Source organism: Sciurus carolinensis, chromosome 1 (assembly GCF_902686445.1).
Source record: "Sciurus carolinensis chromosome 1, mSciCar1.2, whole genome shotgun sequence".
NCBI classification, from domain to species: domain Eukaryota; kingdom Metazoa; phylum Chordata; class Mammalia; order Rodentia; family Sciuridae; genus Sciurus; species Sciurus carolinensis.
Genome location: NC_062213.1, coordinates 46354840 through 46373562, shown reverse-complemented (window position 1 = coordinate 46373562; position 18723 = coordinate 46354840). Strand labels below are relative to the sequence as shown.

The following is an 18723-nucleotide window of genomic DNA, read 5'->3' as shown; positions in this document are numbered from 1 at the left end:
TTACGTAGAAGGTCGTGATATAGAAGAGAGTGATTTCTCCCAGTTAAATCTCACATTTGCAATCCTCTTTCACATGCCCAATGATCTGTGTCAGAAAAGAGGTCTTAAGAGACTTGTGGGCCTTTTGGTTGGGAATTCTCCATTTTAGATATTTATCCTTGCTGGGAGGATTTTCTAAAAGTATAAAATGGTTCAAGAAGAATATGACAAAAATACTTGGACTTTTTAGTGTTTTAAATGAGAACATTCCATATTTTCTCATTTATATTATAAGGTAGGTTCCCATGTTTTCTACACTTGTTTGTAAAAAATATTGGAAGTTCACTTCTTTAAAACATTTCAACTCTTCTACATTTCAACTCTTTTTATGTCTTGTGCTTTTTCTGGACCTTTCCATTTGGAACTTTTAGGTTGAGGAAATGAGCTGCTACTAGAAGATAATGGTTTAGTTAGTAGTGGGTGGTGGTGACCACTTCAGGTTTCTCAGGCAATGGTGATACATTAATGCCTCTGAGTAGCCACTGCAACTTAGGAAACAAATAAAACACAGAAGGAAAATGGTGCTGGTTTATATAAAACCTCCCAGGAGTTTAGTTCTCAAAATTGTGATGATAAGATTATTTTGCATTTAGGTAAGAACTTTCCAACATTCCATATAGGCATAAAATTTTATATATGCAAATGGTATTTGCAATTTCAAAGATGTGGACTACATGTGTGCTGCATTTTGCTGAATAAAAATCCCACTTTGGTATTCATTATGCCCTAATAATGTGTTAATATCATCCTCCCAGCCTGTAAGAGTTAATACCATAAATCAGAAGAAATTTATGGGGAGAGAGATACCTGAGAATAACTGATTCAATGTCTTTCTTAACTGATTGTGTTTTCAGAGTAAAAATCAACAGACTATGAATCAAGAGATGCCAAAAAGACCACTGTTTCATTTGTATCCATAGGTCTGGTTTCTTGGGTATTTCCCTCAAAACGTTTCTACTTTGGCAACTGGAACATAGTTACTGAAATAATGTTAGTAGCAGAAGCTGCAGCCTGGGCTTCCTGTATTGACTGTAGCAGATTGCTTGATTTTTACACTGATAACTCATATTTTTTACTTTATTACATATTGAGTAAAAGGTGGCTGCTAAACTACAAACAATTCAAATACATTTCTTTCTGCACTGATAAATCCTTCTAAGTTTTCCAGAATTGAAAAATGGGGTGTGGTCTTTTCCACATTTTCAAAGCTGAAGGCTTGCTTTGCATATCAGGTAAATAGTATGGTAACTTGTGATATTCTTGCTGCATCTTTCATATTGCACATTTTATAGGTTTTAAACCCTTTTGCATATTATTGCACATTCATTTTACCACTACTTTACAAGATAAATAGGGTAGACAGCACACTCTAATTATTTATAGATGATGATAAGGTTTGGGAATTTTAGTAGGTTTTCTAAAGTCACAAAACTTGAACATGTGAAATCAGGCTCTGAATCTAGGCCTTCAGATTCAGCCCAGGAAACTCCACTTTCATTTAAGTTCAGAGCATTGCTGCTTTTGGCCAGGGAGTATTGTATTACTATCACAATATAGAAATTATATATTTTGCAATTTATTCTTGGGTGGTACTTAATGGCATTTTATAGTTCTCCTTTTTATGACTGTAACCTCTTGATGGAAAGAGATCTCATTGCTGTCCCTCCCTTTGATTTCTTTAATACTTAATCTCATTTTCCAGCAGGAATTTTAAGACCTGACCTAAATATTATAATTAACACATGACCCACTTTGTTTCCCTTTTCCAATGCTGATGCTCATAATGTAATTTAATGTTACCTTCACAACAGTAAATGTTATTTTGTGTAGTTTCTTTGACTGCATTTACATAGTTGTAAGTCAAAGGGTGGATCTTCTGAAAGCTCTTTTTGCAGAGGAAGAACACTGGTCATTGAAGTGCTAAGAGTTTTAGAGAGTTTTGATTCTTCCTGTTGCCTTTTGCCCTGCAGAGCTCAATGCATATCTTCTGCTCAGATGATTTTGTCTGGTTATGAAATAGTTTTGGGATGGAAGTTGATAGTGAGAGAAGTAAGAAAATATCTAAGGACAATGATTTAAATAAATTTTTAGGCTTCTTAAGACCTAACCCTTGTCTCTATCTCTGTCTTTTGGGCTTCCCCATATGCAAATCAATCCTGGTATCTTCTTATTGAATATTAGTCCCTTAGAGCTGCCTGGCAGAGTATCTGATCAAGCAGTATGTTCCCATTTTTCAGAATCTGGCAGAAACTGAAAAAAATCACATTCTCTCTTCAATGCTTTCCAAGTTTTGAGTCCACTGGGTCTCAAGCAGTGAATCATGCACGTTCTTTTGATTTTAAAAAAATTATAGATATGGTAGTGCAAATTTGATTTTTCTTCCACAGGAATCTACATACAAAATGGTTTGAGCATGCTCCCTCTGAACACACACACTTTTTTAACATGCAGGATTAGAAAAAGAGGAAAAAGAAAGAGTCAATATTCAGAAAACAATATTGTGCTGATTTTAATTGCAGTATGCACACTGCACCCAATAACATTTGGAAAAACTTGGAACCTAGTAATGTTCTCAAGAGAACCCAATATATTGAACATATAAAATTTAAGAAACTTGTTACATGTCAATTCTACATAAAAGGAAAATGAAAATGAATGTGTCAGATATTCATCCCTCTAGGCACCTTGAGAACTTTCACCCGAACTATCCTCTGACTGTTCCTTTATCTTCTTAGGTGGCCATGTTTGTGTTACAGCTGGGTAGTGTCACATTCCTGCTTACGGAGCCAGTGATCAGTGCGATGACAACTGGGGCTGCCACCCATGTCGTGACTTCGCAAGTCAAGTATCTCTTGGGAATAAAAATGCCATATATATCTGGACCACTTGGATTCTTCTATGTGAGTTTTCCAAATGTCTCTGTTCATGTGTTTTGAGTGTGTATGTTTCACACAGTAGAATTTAGTTGATTACAATACTGAAAATTTTCTGTTACAGTAACATGGGTTTAAATAAAATCTTGCAGAATATTTTAAATATGATTTATTGTGTGAAAGTACTTTAACCTAATATCTACCAGTTTTGGAAACAATTGAATGTGATATAATTTGGGGGCTTGATAAGAAAAAGTAGCTTGAACTTTTTTTTTGCACATGTGTGTGAACCAGATATGCTGGATATGCTGGCAACTTCTAATGGAAGTCATCTTCTGGGGTTGTGGCCCAGTTTAGCAACAGTGCACTCTACCACAGTCTCTCAGGACTATGACCCCCAGTAGGGATCAAAACAGAGGCCTGGTCAAAACTGGTGACTGTAGACTTTATAGCAAACAACCAGCTGTTCAAAGCCATCTGAACCTGAGAAAGAATATCTGCCTAGTTTCAACACATTTCCATAACAATTCTCTATTGCTCTTCTTTTTAATACTCACCTAAAATCTGTGATTCCTTGCATCCAATTGAAGTTTTATTAAAAAAAAAAAGGTCCCAATGATTAACTTCATGGTGAGCAAACTTGATTTTCCTTAACTTTATGCATTGCTGTAAACTAAATAACATTCATGTTTTATAATGAAAGGTTGCCATCCTTACACGTCTTAAATCTTTGTTGCTGAACAGTAGCTCAACATATGGAAGTACAATAGCATACTGATATATTTCCTGTTATTGAGGTGATTTTTGGTGTTCCACTATTATACATGGTTCTAGGAGGGTTCTATTTATTTGTATATTATTTTCTGCTTTACTAATCATTAGAATAAATTCCTCCTTATGGAGTTACCAGATTAAAAGGGTATAATATTTTTGCTAAATTTCAATCTGAAAAGTTGTATAGATTGTTAATTTACTCTGACTTTATTATTTTTAACTCTGGCTACTTAGATTTTTAAAAATTTCCAGTTTTGATGTGTGGAAAAATGATGTCAACTGATTAGGTGGTTAAATAGTTAAGAATGATAGTAACTGGCAACACAGAACTGGAAGCCAATTATGAAATTTTGTGACTTAGGTAATATCTGGATCAATGATTCATTCATAATAAGAAAGCTTAAAACCAAAACAAGGAAATTGGAACAGAGCCTGGAAGCAGCATAATTTCAAGCTTCAGCTCAAACAAAAACAGACCAAAGTAGCTGTAAGCTGTCAGGTGACTGACTGAGAGTTAAGACTTTAACTGACACCATTTCTATGAGACAGAAGAAAGTTGGCGAAGATTCTGTCTTGACCTGTCTGGAAACAATGTATTCATCTGTGTGTGTGCATTATAGAAAATGCCTGTAGGTTATAGCTTGGTCCCTTTAGTCATATGTACAGAGAGTGATTTTTCTTTTCACAAGTAGTGTTAAAGAAGCAGGGTAGCCTGACATGGAAATGACATTGGTGTTTTAGCTTGTTTCTATTGTGACACTGTATATAAATGTTAGATGAAGATGTTTTGTGTGAGATTTTCTTTATCCATTTTGTTTTCCAGTGAAGTAAACTGGAAGCTATTTTAGCTTGATTTTATAGGTCCAATGTCATGGGACTTTGGGAAGTCCTTTGCATGACTTCACACTGAAACTGAATCAGATTTAAGTATAATTTTACACTCCTGCCTTTAAATTCACATTGCTGTTTGTGTAAGTGACTATGCTTTGTGTTGCTGAAAAATGCAAAAACTTTGCTCCTTCTTTTTAGTTGCAGAGCTCTGCACTGTTCAGCAGTTAGATAGGAATGGGACTCTGCTTTTTGCCACTGTGTCAATGAATACTGATATTTCAATGTCAAACATTGTGGTAGCCTTTAGATTGAAAAACAAATTTTATATCATGAATAGTTTTACACTGTGATATTTGAAAAATGAGCTTTGGTATAGTTATATTATCAGTAAACCCAGACTTTTCCCTGGAGAGTTTAGGTGGTACCTAAAGGAGTAGAGTTAACTCAGCATGTAGATACAGGGCAGGGACAGCATAGAGCTCTTGAACATCAGATCAAAGAACCTAGAGCAGAATGAATTTACATATTTGGGGGAATTTTAACTTTTTTTTATGTGATGCATCTTGCTTCTGCAGTTTGACCACTATTATATCCTTTCTAAAAGCTATTCAGAGATGGTGGAATGAGACAAACATCATGACCCTATGTACATGTATGATTGCATGAATGGTGTGACTCTACATCATGTACAACCAGAGAAATGAAAAGTCATACTCCATTCATGTACAATGAATCTAAATGCATTCTGCTGTCATGTATAACTAATTAGAACAAACAATAAAAAAAGCTATTCAGACCCCTGAGAGATAAAGAGCATATAAGTGATATTCCTTGGAACATAAATTACTATCTAGAATATGTAAGACTCTTGCACAATGAGCCTGTTACAAATTTTAGTAACCTTGGTGGGACAGTCATCTTTGTCAAAAGAGTCCAGGTTCTGCCAATCAAAGAGTTCGTTAATCAATTCTGGTGGCAGCCATCATGCTGTCAACACAGAGAAAATACGACTTTCTGCCTTCCTTCTGTTGTTAGTTGGGGCCTGCAGGTTGGACTCTGCCTTCTGTGATGGTTTCTACAGCGTCTTCTTTCTAGAGATGCCTAATTCTAGGCTATGAAGAGAATTCAGTTCTCTGCTTTGATTGTGTAAAGTTTCCATTCATTTGGCTGCTCTGGGCTGCACTGTGCTTGCCTCAGTGAAACATTTTTAAAGGAGCAATTTAAATCAGATATAGGAAGCGGTGTACTCTCAGTTCTACCCTCATAGGTATAGACCAGGCATCTAATAGCTTGAGGGATTGAGATGGTGTAATATCTTCCCCTTTTCTACATGCTAGCATTTGGATCTGGAGTGTCCCCAGAGGTCCATGTGTTAAAGACCTGGTCACCTCTTTATGGTGCTGTAGGAGGTGGTAAAACCTTTAGCAGGTAGAACTGAATGGGAGATCTTCTGGTCATTGGGGCTGCATCTTCAAAGATATCATGGGGCCCCAGTCTCTTCCCCTCTCTCTCTCTTTCTCTCTCTCTCTCTCTCTCTCTCTCTCTCTCTCTCTCTCTCTCTCTCTCTTTCTCACCATGTACTCTGTTTCTGGTCATGGGCTGAGCATCTTTGCTCTGCCATGTACTCCCTGACATGCTGTGCTGTCTCACCACAAGCCACAAGCAAAGTGGTCAACTGATAATAGATGGAAATATCTAAAACTGTGAGCCAAAGTACCTTTTCTCTTTAAAAGTTGATCATCTTAGGCGTTTGCTACAGTAATGGAAAACCAACTAACACAAGCACATACCACAACTCCAACTAAGTCCCTTTCTCTTCTTGCTGTCAATCAGTGTCCTCAAGTGAGGTGTTCTTCCAGGAGTCTTAAACCCCATTGAAGCTTTCCCTTGGTACTTGGAGGGCCCATCAGAAATTTCAAAGGTCCACATCACATATTCAAAATAAGCCTCTGGAATATCTATCATGACCATCGTATGTCCCTAAAGAGTGGATGTAATTAGGCCTAATAGACTTTTTTTTTTTAGTCTTTCTCTCTTCCTTTAGTCTTAGTTTTATTTTTCCCTCTGTTGTTCAAGATTTTTTTTCTCTCAATTCACAGGAATTTGGAAACTATCTTTTTTTAAAAATTGTTTTTTCCTAGTGACTTTGAAGAACATTTCAATACATTCTTCTTCAGTTATATTTTGAATAAAAATTAACTTTTAGCTTTGATGATTTTACTAGACAATCAGACACCAATTGATCAGTAATTCCCCCCCCCCCCCACACACACAAAGTGGGAACAGAAGAAAGAACTTTAAATAAGAGAAGCCCAGACTCAGATCACAGCTCCAGTCATGACCAGAGAAAATGATCAAGAGTTTTTAACTTCTGGTTGCCTGTTCTGTAAACTGATGATAATTATACCTGATGATGTTCATTCTCAAAATGAAATGCCTGGAATGTTAAATGAAAGCCATTAGCTTCTTACTAGCAGTGAAGTGTTGGATATAACAAATTTTAGATTTTAAAAGTACCATTTAAGTTATAAATACTAATACTTTTCCACTACAGATGACTCTTAATTAGACAAAATAAAACAATAAACATGAGATCATATGAGTCTTTGAAACTTAAATATCAAAGTAACCTGAAAATTTATAACACTTAGAAATATTTCTGCTCTTAATCAAACAACATTACCCTATGTAAATTTATGATTACACAAATGGTATGCCTTTACATCATGTACAGGCAGAGAAACAACATGTATCCCATTTGTTTACAATAAAAAAAAAAAAGAAATATTTCTGCTCTTAATGAGGGGTGCTTATCAGAATTGCAGAAATGCTGTTATTTTTGTTTATAAATATTTCCATTGATTCAGCTCAAAGTTCCTTCAGCAGTTATAATGCCATATAAAACACATAAACAATGCTATAATATATTTAAGAATAAGCAGAAACAAAGTTACAAGGGTGGCTGTGTCTTGGAATCCTGGCTTGATGTTTAAATCATTCTATTTTTATTGTCCTTAAGATACAAATATTTGACTGACAACTTGGTTCTCTACACAAATAAGAGGGAAAAATTTAATTCTTTTGAATAAAAAATCTAATCAAGAGATAATAAAGTATCTTTTTATTAGAAAGGATGCTTTTCCCAAGAGGCACAATAAAAATTATAAAAATTCCTAGCTCATATTAGCACATGTGGATTTCTTTGAGATGGCGCCAGTGTCTCAGCCTGTAGCAGTCTATGATAAATTTGGCAGAGCTGGTCACTGGCATGGCTTTATAGGAGTACCCTTCTAAGTAATTATGCACAGTTCTGTGCATTAAAACTAAGAGCAAAAGGCAAGCTTGGCAATATACTCAGTTACCCTTCTTGGAAGTTTTATTTCCCTCCTTAAAAACAGGGAGTTTCAGAACTGGAAAACAGTTTCATTTCCACCAACACCCCTGCAGCACAAGCAAAGCACTTTTTGAGTTTGGATTGCTAAGACTGCAAAGCAGGAACCAAGAATGTTCACAAAGTGGAATTGAAACATCAGAAGGAAATCAGAGCCAATGAAGCAGTTTCTTTTATAGTGAATGAGATCACAATTAAATATGTACAAATGAGGTTTCTATGTGGAGAACAAATCTTCTTTGAAGATACAGGACCTTTGGGATTTTCTGAGTCAAGAACTCGCTTTGGTACTTTATGAAATCCCACATTTTCTTTGCAGATATTGTGACATTCTTATTGTGACTTGCAGGGATGTGCAAGATGTGAAAAATGGACGTAATAAGTTGAAAGAAAGAAAAAGAAAATGTTCATCTGCAGCTTGATTCAATCAGGGATGCTGGGGATAGAAAATGGGACAGGTTTAATATGGATATGGAACAGTTATATGGAAATTTATGACAAAGGTTACTTTCAAATTATAACTCAGAAAGCAAATATTTTTGCAACTTGACCATTTGGGCTTAGCTCTTTCCATCCCCCACTCTTCACTGAAAAAATGCATCACCACAAAACCGAATGCGCAAGTAATTCAAATTAAACTTATTTTTCTAAACAAGCATTGGCTGGATGCCACCTGGGCCTTGGCACGCTTGATTTTATGTTTGGTCCAAGTCAGTTTTGTGTACCCATGTTGTCTTTAGCTGTTTAACATACCATGCTTCCCTCAGACTGCGTTCTGGTATGAGACTTAATTTATCCCTCGAAGCAATAGCAAAATGAATCTATTCCCAGTATGAGATATAGTTATTGGTCAGAAATTTGGATATAATGATATAAAAACTTATACAATGTTGTCCCCCCCCCACCCCTGCTTTCTTTTGGGATTTGATTTGTACTAAAGAAAATTCTGCTTAGGGTTGATATTCAACTTAATATTTCTTTTTATTTGTGTTCACTAACTTGGGAGGGGGAGGGATTTGGGAAGTTTTATCTTATCAATGCCCATCCTTAAAATATTTACAGTTGTAATGATAGGTAGACCAAGTTGATAGGGGACATGAAAATCTTATGAACAGGGAAAACTTGTACAAACATCAATTTGGGGAAGTTCAGAGATGGTTTTAGGGATCTGGGAGCAGGTATGTAAAGTTCAAATTCAAATATAATCAACTTGAAAGCAAGTTGGGGGTTAGGAGAAGGCATACATGGGCAATTGTGGCTCAGGTTTAAAGGCACCAAGGAAGTAGAAGCTACCTTAAATATTCAACAAGATAATGGGGGAGATTTAATAGACTACACAAATAAGGAAGAGATTAGTATGCATTCTTGATTCAAGAACCACTACAAGAATTATTCAATAAATACTCATTGACCAATTGATAGTCACTGAGGATGCAGTGAGAAATAATATCCTTGTTCTCATGAAATTTTATTGAAATACTGAGGAAAGATACGAACTAAGGTACAAAGAGACAAATTGGTGAGCAAGATGCTTACCTATAGTGTTATTGAAGGAAACGATGTTGTGATTGATGGAAGGCCGTGTGATAGAGCGAAGGCGATGGGACTGCTTAGATAAGGAGGTGAGAGACATCATTCTGGGAGTGAGAGTTGGAGTGGAGGCCAGAAAGGTGAGAAGCCCAGCAGTGAAAGGGGATTGGGCTGAGTGTTCTAGATGGAGGGAACAGGAAATGTGAAGCCCCTGAGATAAATGCAAATTTGATATGTTGGATGGACAGACAGAATGATTTTGGTATTAAAATCCTTTCCCATGGGGGCTGGGGAGATAACTCAGTCGGTAGAGTGCCCCCAGCACCCCCCCCAAAAAATCCTTTCCCATGGAATTTCAGCAATTCTGTGATTCTCTTCCATCAAATCCTGTAGTCTGGCTATGAGAGAAGACCTTACTCTTGTTTTACATATGTAGCCAGCAGAACAAAGTGTTGATAGGGAGAGTGACCAAGAACTACATTCCAGGTTCACTGTTTTAATATTTTCATGTCTATAAGAAATTTACCTAAGCTCTGAGACCTTTTTTTCTCATATTACATGGAGGTAATAATGCTCATCTTGAGAAATTATGAGTCACTGAATATCAGATGAACAGCCCAGTGCCTAGATGTGGTAATTCCTCCATTCTTTCTTCCAGAATCTGCCCTTCCCATGCCTGTTGTGGTACAGAGAACACGAAAATTTCTTTCTGTTCAGGGCAAAGAGAAATTAGGGAAACACACTGTGTAGATAGAAATTGACTTTCAATGGATATTGCAATATGTAACTAGATGGATTATGTAATAAACTTTATTCATCATAGGATGTGATAGCAGTTATGATGAGTAAAATGATTTATTTAGTGCTACTTATTTTGTCTCATTTAAAAAGATAGTCCAAGACAAAAAAATGTCCATACTGTAATGAATTTTGACAAAATCATGTTACATGCATATATGAATATACCACAGCAAATTTTGCCTTTATGTATACGTAGAAGGTACCAATAAAAAATGAATAATTAAATGAGAGAAAGGAAAATCAATAAAATGGAGGAAGAAGAACAGGGGGAGGGAGGAAGGGAGGGCAATGGGAGACAGGGATTTAAATCAAACTGCATATATGATTTTGTCAAAATGAACTCAACTACAATGTATAAATACAATGCTCTAATAAAAAATTATATGTTTAGATGTATGTCTGTACATGGATTATGCCAAACATATTTTCACACTGAAGTGTGCATGTATGATAGCAAATATATATGGATATTACAATTTATATTCTGGAAATAGTCTTGACTTTTTGGTTGATGACTGATTCAAAATCATACATTGAGAACTTGGACTGGTAAGGTTGTAGGTTAGTTGTTCATACCTACTAGTACAGTAGTGTGCTGGCATTGTGACAGCTTTCTGATTTTATTAACACTCTGTGGTTTCTCTAGTGAAACATAAACTTATTATGACATATCATAGCTTAGACATGAGGTCTTCCAAAAGCTCATGAGTGGGACAATGCAAGACCTTAGTGGTGAAATGATTGGGTTATGAGAGTTTTAACCTAATCAGTGCATCGTCCCCTGATAGGGACTAACTGGGTGGTAACAGTAGGGAGATAGTGTGGAGTGGAGGAGATAGGACATTGAGGGTCTGCCATTAGGGTTTATATTTTGTTCTTGGTAGGGGAACTCTCTTTTTGCTTCCTGGTGCAGTGTTCTAACCCATGACTTTCCACCATGATGTTCTTCCTCATCTGTGGCCCAGAGCAACAGAGTCAGCCATCTATCAACTGAGAGCTCTGAAACCATGAGCCCCCACATAAACTTTTCCTCCTCTAATTGTTCTTGTCAAGTCTTTTGGTTACAACAATGAAAAAACTGACTGAAGCATGACAGATCCTTAATAAAAAATAACAAAGGACTAATAAGTAAAAATATCAAAGGATTTGATGTATTATAGAAATAATACATTTGAATATTATTTGTGGTCCCTCTATAGGTAGTTCATCATTACTGTTGAAGAATTATTATCAATGATACAATTAGACTTCAAAATATTTCCTTATAAGGAAAAAAAAAATTTATTGTAGCAACCAGAATGCTGGGTAAGGGATTTTGATCAATGGGATTTGGGGGTTAGCTGAGTATTGAGGAGTAATGAGCAGAAAGTTCATTAAGTTTTTAACACTCGGTATTTTCTAAACATATAAAATCTTTCTCTTTGTATCATTCAGTTTAACACAGTGGACACACTTTAGATTTCTCTTCCTCCACAGGTGTTTCTATACTGGATCTTATTTAGAACCTCAGTAATAGTTATGCAATAAAAACAGATTGAATACATGTGACCCCAGAGAGAACTTTATTTTTTCTTAATCAAGTATTGCATATGAACTTTTTCAGCATTCAATTTGTTTAATTCTTATAAAACTTAAGTTTTTAAACATTAAATTTTATTAGATTATAAAACATTAAAATTAATTGGGTCAAAAAAACTATACCAAATGTATGGATTACTTTAAATTTACATAATGTTATCTTTAGTATTTAGCTCAATGTCTTGCACAAAATAGAACCTCAATAAACATATGAAATGAATGAGCACATGATAAATACAAATTCCCCTAATATGTATTGATAGTAAGAAAAGAAGCTCAGTCCTTTCTCTACTAGTTATTTTGCTTATTCAGGTAAAATCTACCCTATTGAGAAATTTATTGTTACTCTTACCATTTTAGGCCAGAACACTCATTCATTCAACAATATTTATTGAATCTTGTATTGAATATCCAATGCTGAATACTTATTGAACTTTATTTTAGACATTGTTCCAGGAATTGAGACTTTATCAGTGAAAAAAAAACTTATAAAGAATGTCCAAATCAGATAAAAACACATTATGTAAATGTTCTGTGTATATGTGTGTGCACTTACGTATGTGTGGAACTTCCCACTAAATGCCTCAGAAAAGTCTCACCTCTAAATAAAATAATAGTGAATAATAAGTTAATTAAAAAGAAGGGGAGAGGGATAAAAAAGAATAAAAGAAAAATCAGTGGAGTAGACAAAGCAGACTGTAGGGAAGGGAGGGAAGGGTTGGGATAGGGAAAGACAATGGAACTTTCCCATGTACATATATGAATATGCACAGTGAATCTCCCCATCATGTACATTCACAAGACACTAATTTAAAAAAACTAAAAGTAAATAGAATGATCAGTAGCGCATAGGGAAGGGAACAGGGGGAGGGAGGAGGGCAGGCAAAGAGAAAGTACTGGGGACTAAATTAGAACAAATTATATTCAATGCTTTTATAATTATGTCAAAATGAATCCTATTGTTATGTATAACTAAAAAGATCCAATAAAAATGAATCAATACCTGTACTATGGGTATTTAAAAATTTTTTTAAAAAATATCTTTTAAAAATATCTCAAAATGAATTTCTTTATGTATACCAATATTTTTCTATTTTATGTCTTTATAATAAATGATTCATTTAATAAACTGGTGTGATAATCTCAAAATGAGCCAAACTCCTATTTTATTAAATAGGCCAATCAGGTTTTTGACATAATAGCTTTCTTATTTATCCAAATAGATATACGCATTACCTTTGCTTCTCAGAGATCTGGAAAGCAAATGAAGATCCTCGATAAAAGTTTTTATTTACTGGAGCTTAGTGCATGATAACATACTCGGATGACTGGAAAGGATAAGTTTATAATGTGCTTAGGAAGCCTGTATTAAGTGAAGGTATATAAGAGTGTGTGTGTGTGTTTGTGTGTGTGTGTGTGTGTGTGTGTGTGAGTGAGTCTGCCCTGTCTCCATCTCTATATGCCACCCATCTCCTATGAGCCGGTTTGCTTGAGACTTCTCTCTGTGGGTCCACATGACAGTCATTAGAACAACACTCCTCATCAGTCTGCTTTCTTTTGTGTTCTTCACGCTGATTGTGATGAGCCTCTGCCCACTCCCATCACGTTCTTCTGGAGCATCATGTAAGACATGCTTTGCTGGATGAGCTATAGTTTAATCCAGACAGTCAATAAAAACTGTTTTTTTTTTTCATTCCTTTCATTTTGGGGTGGCCATTTTTATTACTGCAAACACACGTTCTTGAAATGCACATTACAGCAAATTTGGTATGGCTTGGGAATTTTGCCTATTTCCCCACTTTCTTATACAGGCACTCTCATAGCATACTTTTAATACCATGGGAGAAAACATAAAGAAGAGTTCTTTAAATGCTTTAAAACTTTAAATGTTTGGCTTCTTTTGACAAATCATCTGAATAATTGTCTCAATTTTATCCTCAGATCATGATAAACCATCAGAAAGTTATGTATTTTGACAAAATCATTTTGACATCACTCTTTATCCCACAAAATATGGATTATATTTCACTGAGTAGAATTTTGTATGGGCTACGAGTAACTACAAGAAATGGACCCTGTTACTTCAATTGTAGGAATGCTGTAAATAATTATCATTCAAAATGTAGAGTGATAGGCAAAATATTATCTGCATCTCAGCTAACTTTGATGTTATAGTGTTGCATTTTCCTTCTAAGTGGTATGGAATAAAGTAGAATACTTTGGAAACAATAAGTGTAACTACTTGGCTTCTGGTTCATTTCTTTTTTTAATTTATTTATTTTGATTCATTGTATACAAATGGTGTACAACTGTTGTTTCTCTGGTTGTACACGAAGTAGAGTCGCACCATTTGTGTAATCATACATGTACGTAATGATGTTTGTCTCATTCTGTTATTTTTCCTTCCCCCCACTCCTCCCACCCCTCTTTTTCCTCTATACAATCCATCCTTCCTCCATTCTTGCCTCCCTCCCACCCCCCATTATGTATCATCATCTGCTTATCAGAGAGATCATTTGTTCTTTGGTTTTTTGGGATTGGTTTATCTCACTTAGATGATATTCTTTAATTTCATCCATTTGCATGCAAATGCCATAATTTTATTATTCTTTATTACTGAGCAATATTCCATTTTATATATATATGTAAAAGTTTCTTTATCCATTCATTAATTGGAGGGCATCTAGGTTGGTTCCACAATCTGGCTATTGTGAATTGAGCAGCTATGAACATTGATGTGGCTGTATCTCTATAGTATGCTGATTTTAAGTCCTTTGGGTATAGGCAAGGAGTGGGATAGCTGGGTCAAATGGTGGTTCCATTCTAACTTTTCTAAGGAATCTCCACTGCTTTCCAGAGTGGCTGCACTAATTTGCAACCCCACCAGCAATGTATGAATGTACTTTTTTCCCACATCCTCGCCAACAAGTATTGTTGCCTGTATTCCTGATAATCACCATTCTAATTGGGGTGAGATGGAATCTTAGGGTGGTTTTGATTTGCATTTCTCTTATTACTAGAGATGTTGAACATTTTTTCATATATCTGTTGATTGTTTGTAGATCTTCTTCAGTGGAGTGTCTGCTCATTTCCTTAGCCCATTTATTGATTGGGTTACTTGTATTTGTAAAGTTTTTTGAGTTCTTTATAGATTCTGGAGATTAGTGCTCTATCTGAGTGTGTGTGGCAAAGATTTTCTCCCACTCTGTAGGCTCTCTCTTCACATTGCTGATAGTTTCCTTTGCTGAGAAAAACCTTTTTAGTTTGAATCTATCCCAATTATTGATTCTTGCTTTTATTTCTTGTGCTTTGGGAGTCATGTTAAGGATGTCTGGTCCTAAGCCAACATATGAAGATTTGAACCTACTTTTTCTTCTATAAAGTGCAGGGTCTCTGGTCTGATGCTGAGGTCCTTGATTCATTTTGAGTTGAGTTTTGTGCAGGGTGAGAGATAGAGGTTTAATTTCATTTTACTGCATATGGACTTCCAGTTTTCCCAGCACCATTTGTTGAAGAGGCTATCTTTTCTCCATTGTATGTTTTTGGCAGCTTTGTCTAGTATGAGAAAACTGCATTTATGTGGATTTGTCTCTGTGTCCTCTATTTTGTACCACTAATTTATCTGTCTATTTTGGTGCCAATACCATGCCGTTTTTGTTACTATTGCTCTGTAGTATAGTTGAAGTTCTGGTATTGTGATACCCTCTACTTCACTCTTCCTGATAAGAATTGCTTTAGTTATTCTGGGTCTCTTATTCTTCCAAATGAATTTTATAATTTCTTGCTCTGTTTCTATGAGATATGTCCTTGGGATTTTAATTGGAATTGCATTGAATTTGATTAGCACTTTTGGTAGTATGGCCATTTTGACAATATTAATTCTGCCTATCCAAGAACATGGGAGATCTTTCCATCTTCTGGTTCAATTCTAAATGTCTGAATACAGGACTGATAGTTTGTTGTTGTTAACAGTGTGGACAAGTAGGGTTTGTATAACTACTCATTACCCTGGTCTTTTTCACCCAGTGGGACTTCATTTTTAATGGAGTACATTTTCTTTGTTTGAAATTGTTAGAAACTTAATAAGCATGTTCAATAGATAGAATTCATCTTGGATAACCTGATACAACCCCTTTCCAGAAGGTGTTCTTCCTCATCCCTGAACCAGGAAGGCTTAGTTCTTTAATTAGGAAACCTAGTAAGCAAATTTTAAGAGATACTAATGAATGTTATCTAGGTTATTTTACCCATAGTCTACATAATATTTTTATCTAATATTTTGGGTTGTGGTTAACATATGTTTGAAATGCTAAGCATAAAGAGCAAAGAACACCAATAAGTTACACTAGTATAAGAATAACTTGCATAATAAAATGAAAAACTAGTTTTCATATCACCTCAAAGGAGACTTGAGAAATCTGTGGACAAATAGAAATGAAATTATGAGAACCACATTCAATATTTCCAAGAGAAAGAAGAGGAAAAAAATGTTGAACATAAGCACTTAAGGCTTATTTAATACCTTTAAAATTATAGGTGATTCATACTCATAAGAGATAATATGGAAGATACAGACAAGCACAAACATCTCATGCAGACCCATTACTATTCTAGAAATATCCATAGATATTTAAAGCATGAATTTCATTTTATAAAATATATGTTATTAATTTGTAGGGCTACCATAACCAGTGTCTCCAATTGGGCAACTTAAACAAGAGCAACGAAGTAATTTTACAGACTTAGAGGTTAGAAGTCTAAAATAAAGCTTTTGGGAGATTGATTTCTTCTGGGACCTCTAGTTGGCTTGCAGATTGCTGAAGTTTTGTTGCATTCTCACATTTTTGTTGGTGCATTATAATTATACATAATAGTGGGATTCATTATACTAGATTCATACATGCACATAATTTGATTACTCTTATTGCCCTCCCCTCCTCCCTCCCCTGATTGACTTGCTGTACTCTACTGATCTCCCTTCTATTATTATTATTATTAATTATTATTATTTTAATTAGTGCATTATAATAACATATACAAGTGGGATTGTGCTATATTCATATATTATATGATTTTTGTGTGTGTATATGCACATCTAAGTCCTAACATCTTCTTTTAATGATACCAGTTATATTGAATTAAGATCCACCCATATGACCTCATTTTAACTTAATTATTGCTTTAAAGTTACTGTCTCCAAATACAGTCTCATTCTGAGCTATTGTGGGACCTTAAAATATGAACTTGACATTACTTTGGGGAAGAACACAGTTCAGTACATATAGCACTTATCAACCCATACACACTTATCTGCCTGTTGCTTTTTCCACTCATCATCAGGACAGGAAGGCCTTTCCTTGTAATAAGATCTTTTTACATAAGTCTAATTATGTAGATAGACTTGGAGTGGAGCTGCTGGGGCAAAAATAGAATATTTCAAGCTTTTGATATGCTTATCAGACCACTTAGAGTATACCAATTTACACTCATATGGTTAGTGTATAAGATTTCTCATTTCTTCCTCCAAATTTTACCAACATTAAGTATTATTACTTAAAAATCACTAATAATTTGATACAAGAAAAAATATGATTTTATTATTTGGATTTATGTTTCTTTGATGACTAGTGTATTTTAGTTTTTTATTTATATGCTTATTGGTCCTCTCTTTTGTTAGTAATGTGTTCTGCCCATATTAATGCCTACTTTTTCTATAATGCAATTATGTTTCTGGGCTCTCATATGTTTCCTCCTTTTTTCCCCAAATTTTAATACTACTATCAAATTTTCACTTACCATACTTATGTTTTTGTTTGATAGTATAAACCCACAAATAATCTCCTTAAAATTTTTCTTTTTCTTGTGCATTTATTACTTTATATGAATTTAAGAATTGTGTTAATTTTCTAATTAGCAAAATTCAAGTTGGGTTTCTTAATATCAAATGTTTATGTAGAGAGATGATTTGATTTAGGTTAGTTATTTCCCCCCCTTGCACTTAGTTTTAGAATTCTTTAAAATCTTGCCCCATCTTTTTTATACTGCTAGATAAGGTGCTTATATAATTATCAATAGGACTAAGTTGTTGAGCAAAATATTATTGACACTTAGTTGAATAAATGTAAACTTTTAATTTTAGGAACAGCTTTATGTTTTTCTTTTCCTTGACTTATTCTTATGTTTATTTCACTTTTTTGCCAAGTCAGATTATCCCAAGATACCAAGACCAACTGTCTGATGTTAGTATATTGTATCTTCTCTCTAATTGAAAGGTCATTCTTTAATGACAGCATGGTTTCAAATAAACCTGCCTTTAAAGACAAAATTATATTGGTTTCTGACCTTTTTTTTCAGGAAATCTTATACTCCCCTCTCCATATTCTATGCCTGAGTTATACATGACATTTCAGCAAAACATTTTGTCCAGATTCCTTCTCACCCACCTCTGTTAACCTGATTAATTCCCACTTACTTTGTTTGGGAAGGGTTCATCTCCAAGTTATACACTTCAGATACCCCTTCCATATCTAGAGCATCATATTGCGCTAGTTTATCACTTTAATTAGCAATTCCTACACTGGACTACAGGCTCTGTGGATACTAAGGCTGCATATGAGTTGTTCCTCACTGTAGACCTAGCACTGATATAGTGCTTGGCACAAATGTGTGGCAATAGACAAGTAAATAAATGCTGAGTGACTGAAAACATGGTAATATTTTACATGGAGCCAAACATCAGCTGTCAATTAAATATCAGTTCCTAACTCATTTAGGTGTGACTTATTTGTGTGTTTGTTTCTGGCCTTTGAAGAGGGGTGAGGTCAAAAGTTGAGCATCTGTAGGCTCCTTGCTGCTCTTAGTGCTGAATTTACATAAAACTAAAGAGTCATGGCACTTCTGCCCCTT

General features: G+C 35.0%; 1 protein-coding gene across 2 annotated transcripts in view; it reads left to right on the top strand.

Moving 5' to 3' along the window:
• Positions 1–18723, top strand: part of Slc26a7 (solute carrier family 26 member 7) — a 115008-nt gene that overhangs the window by 44787 nt on the left and 51498 nt on the right. For both annotated transcript variants that reach the window (XM_047557356.1, XM_047557345.1), the window contains exon 5: positions 2775–2939. In XM_047557356.1, the coding sequence (XP_047413312.1) occupies positions 2775–2939 (165 nt within the window). The remainder of the gene's footprint in view (positions 1–2774; positions 2940–18723) is intronic.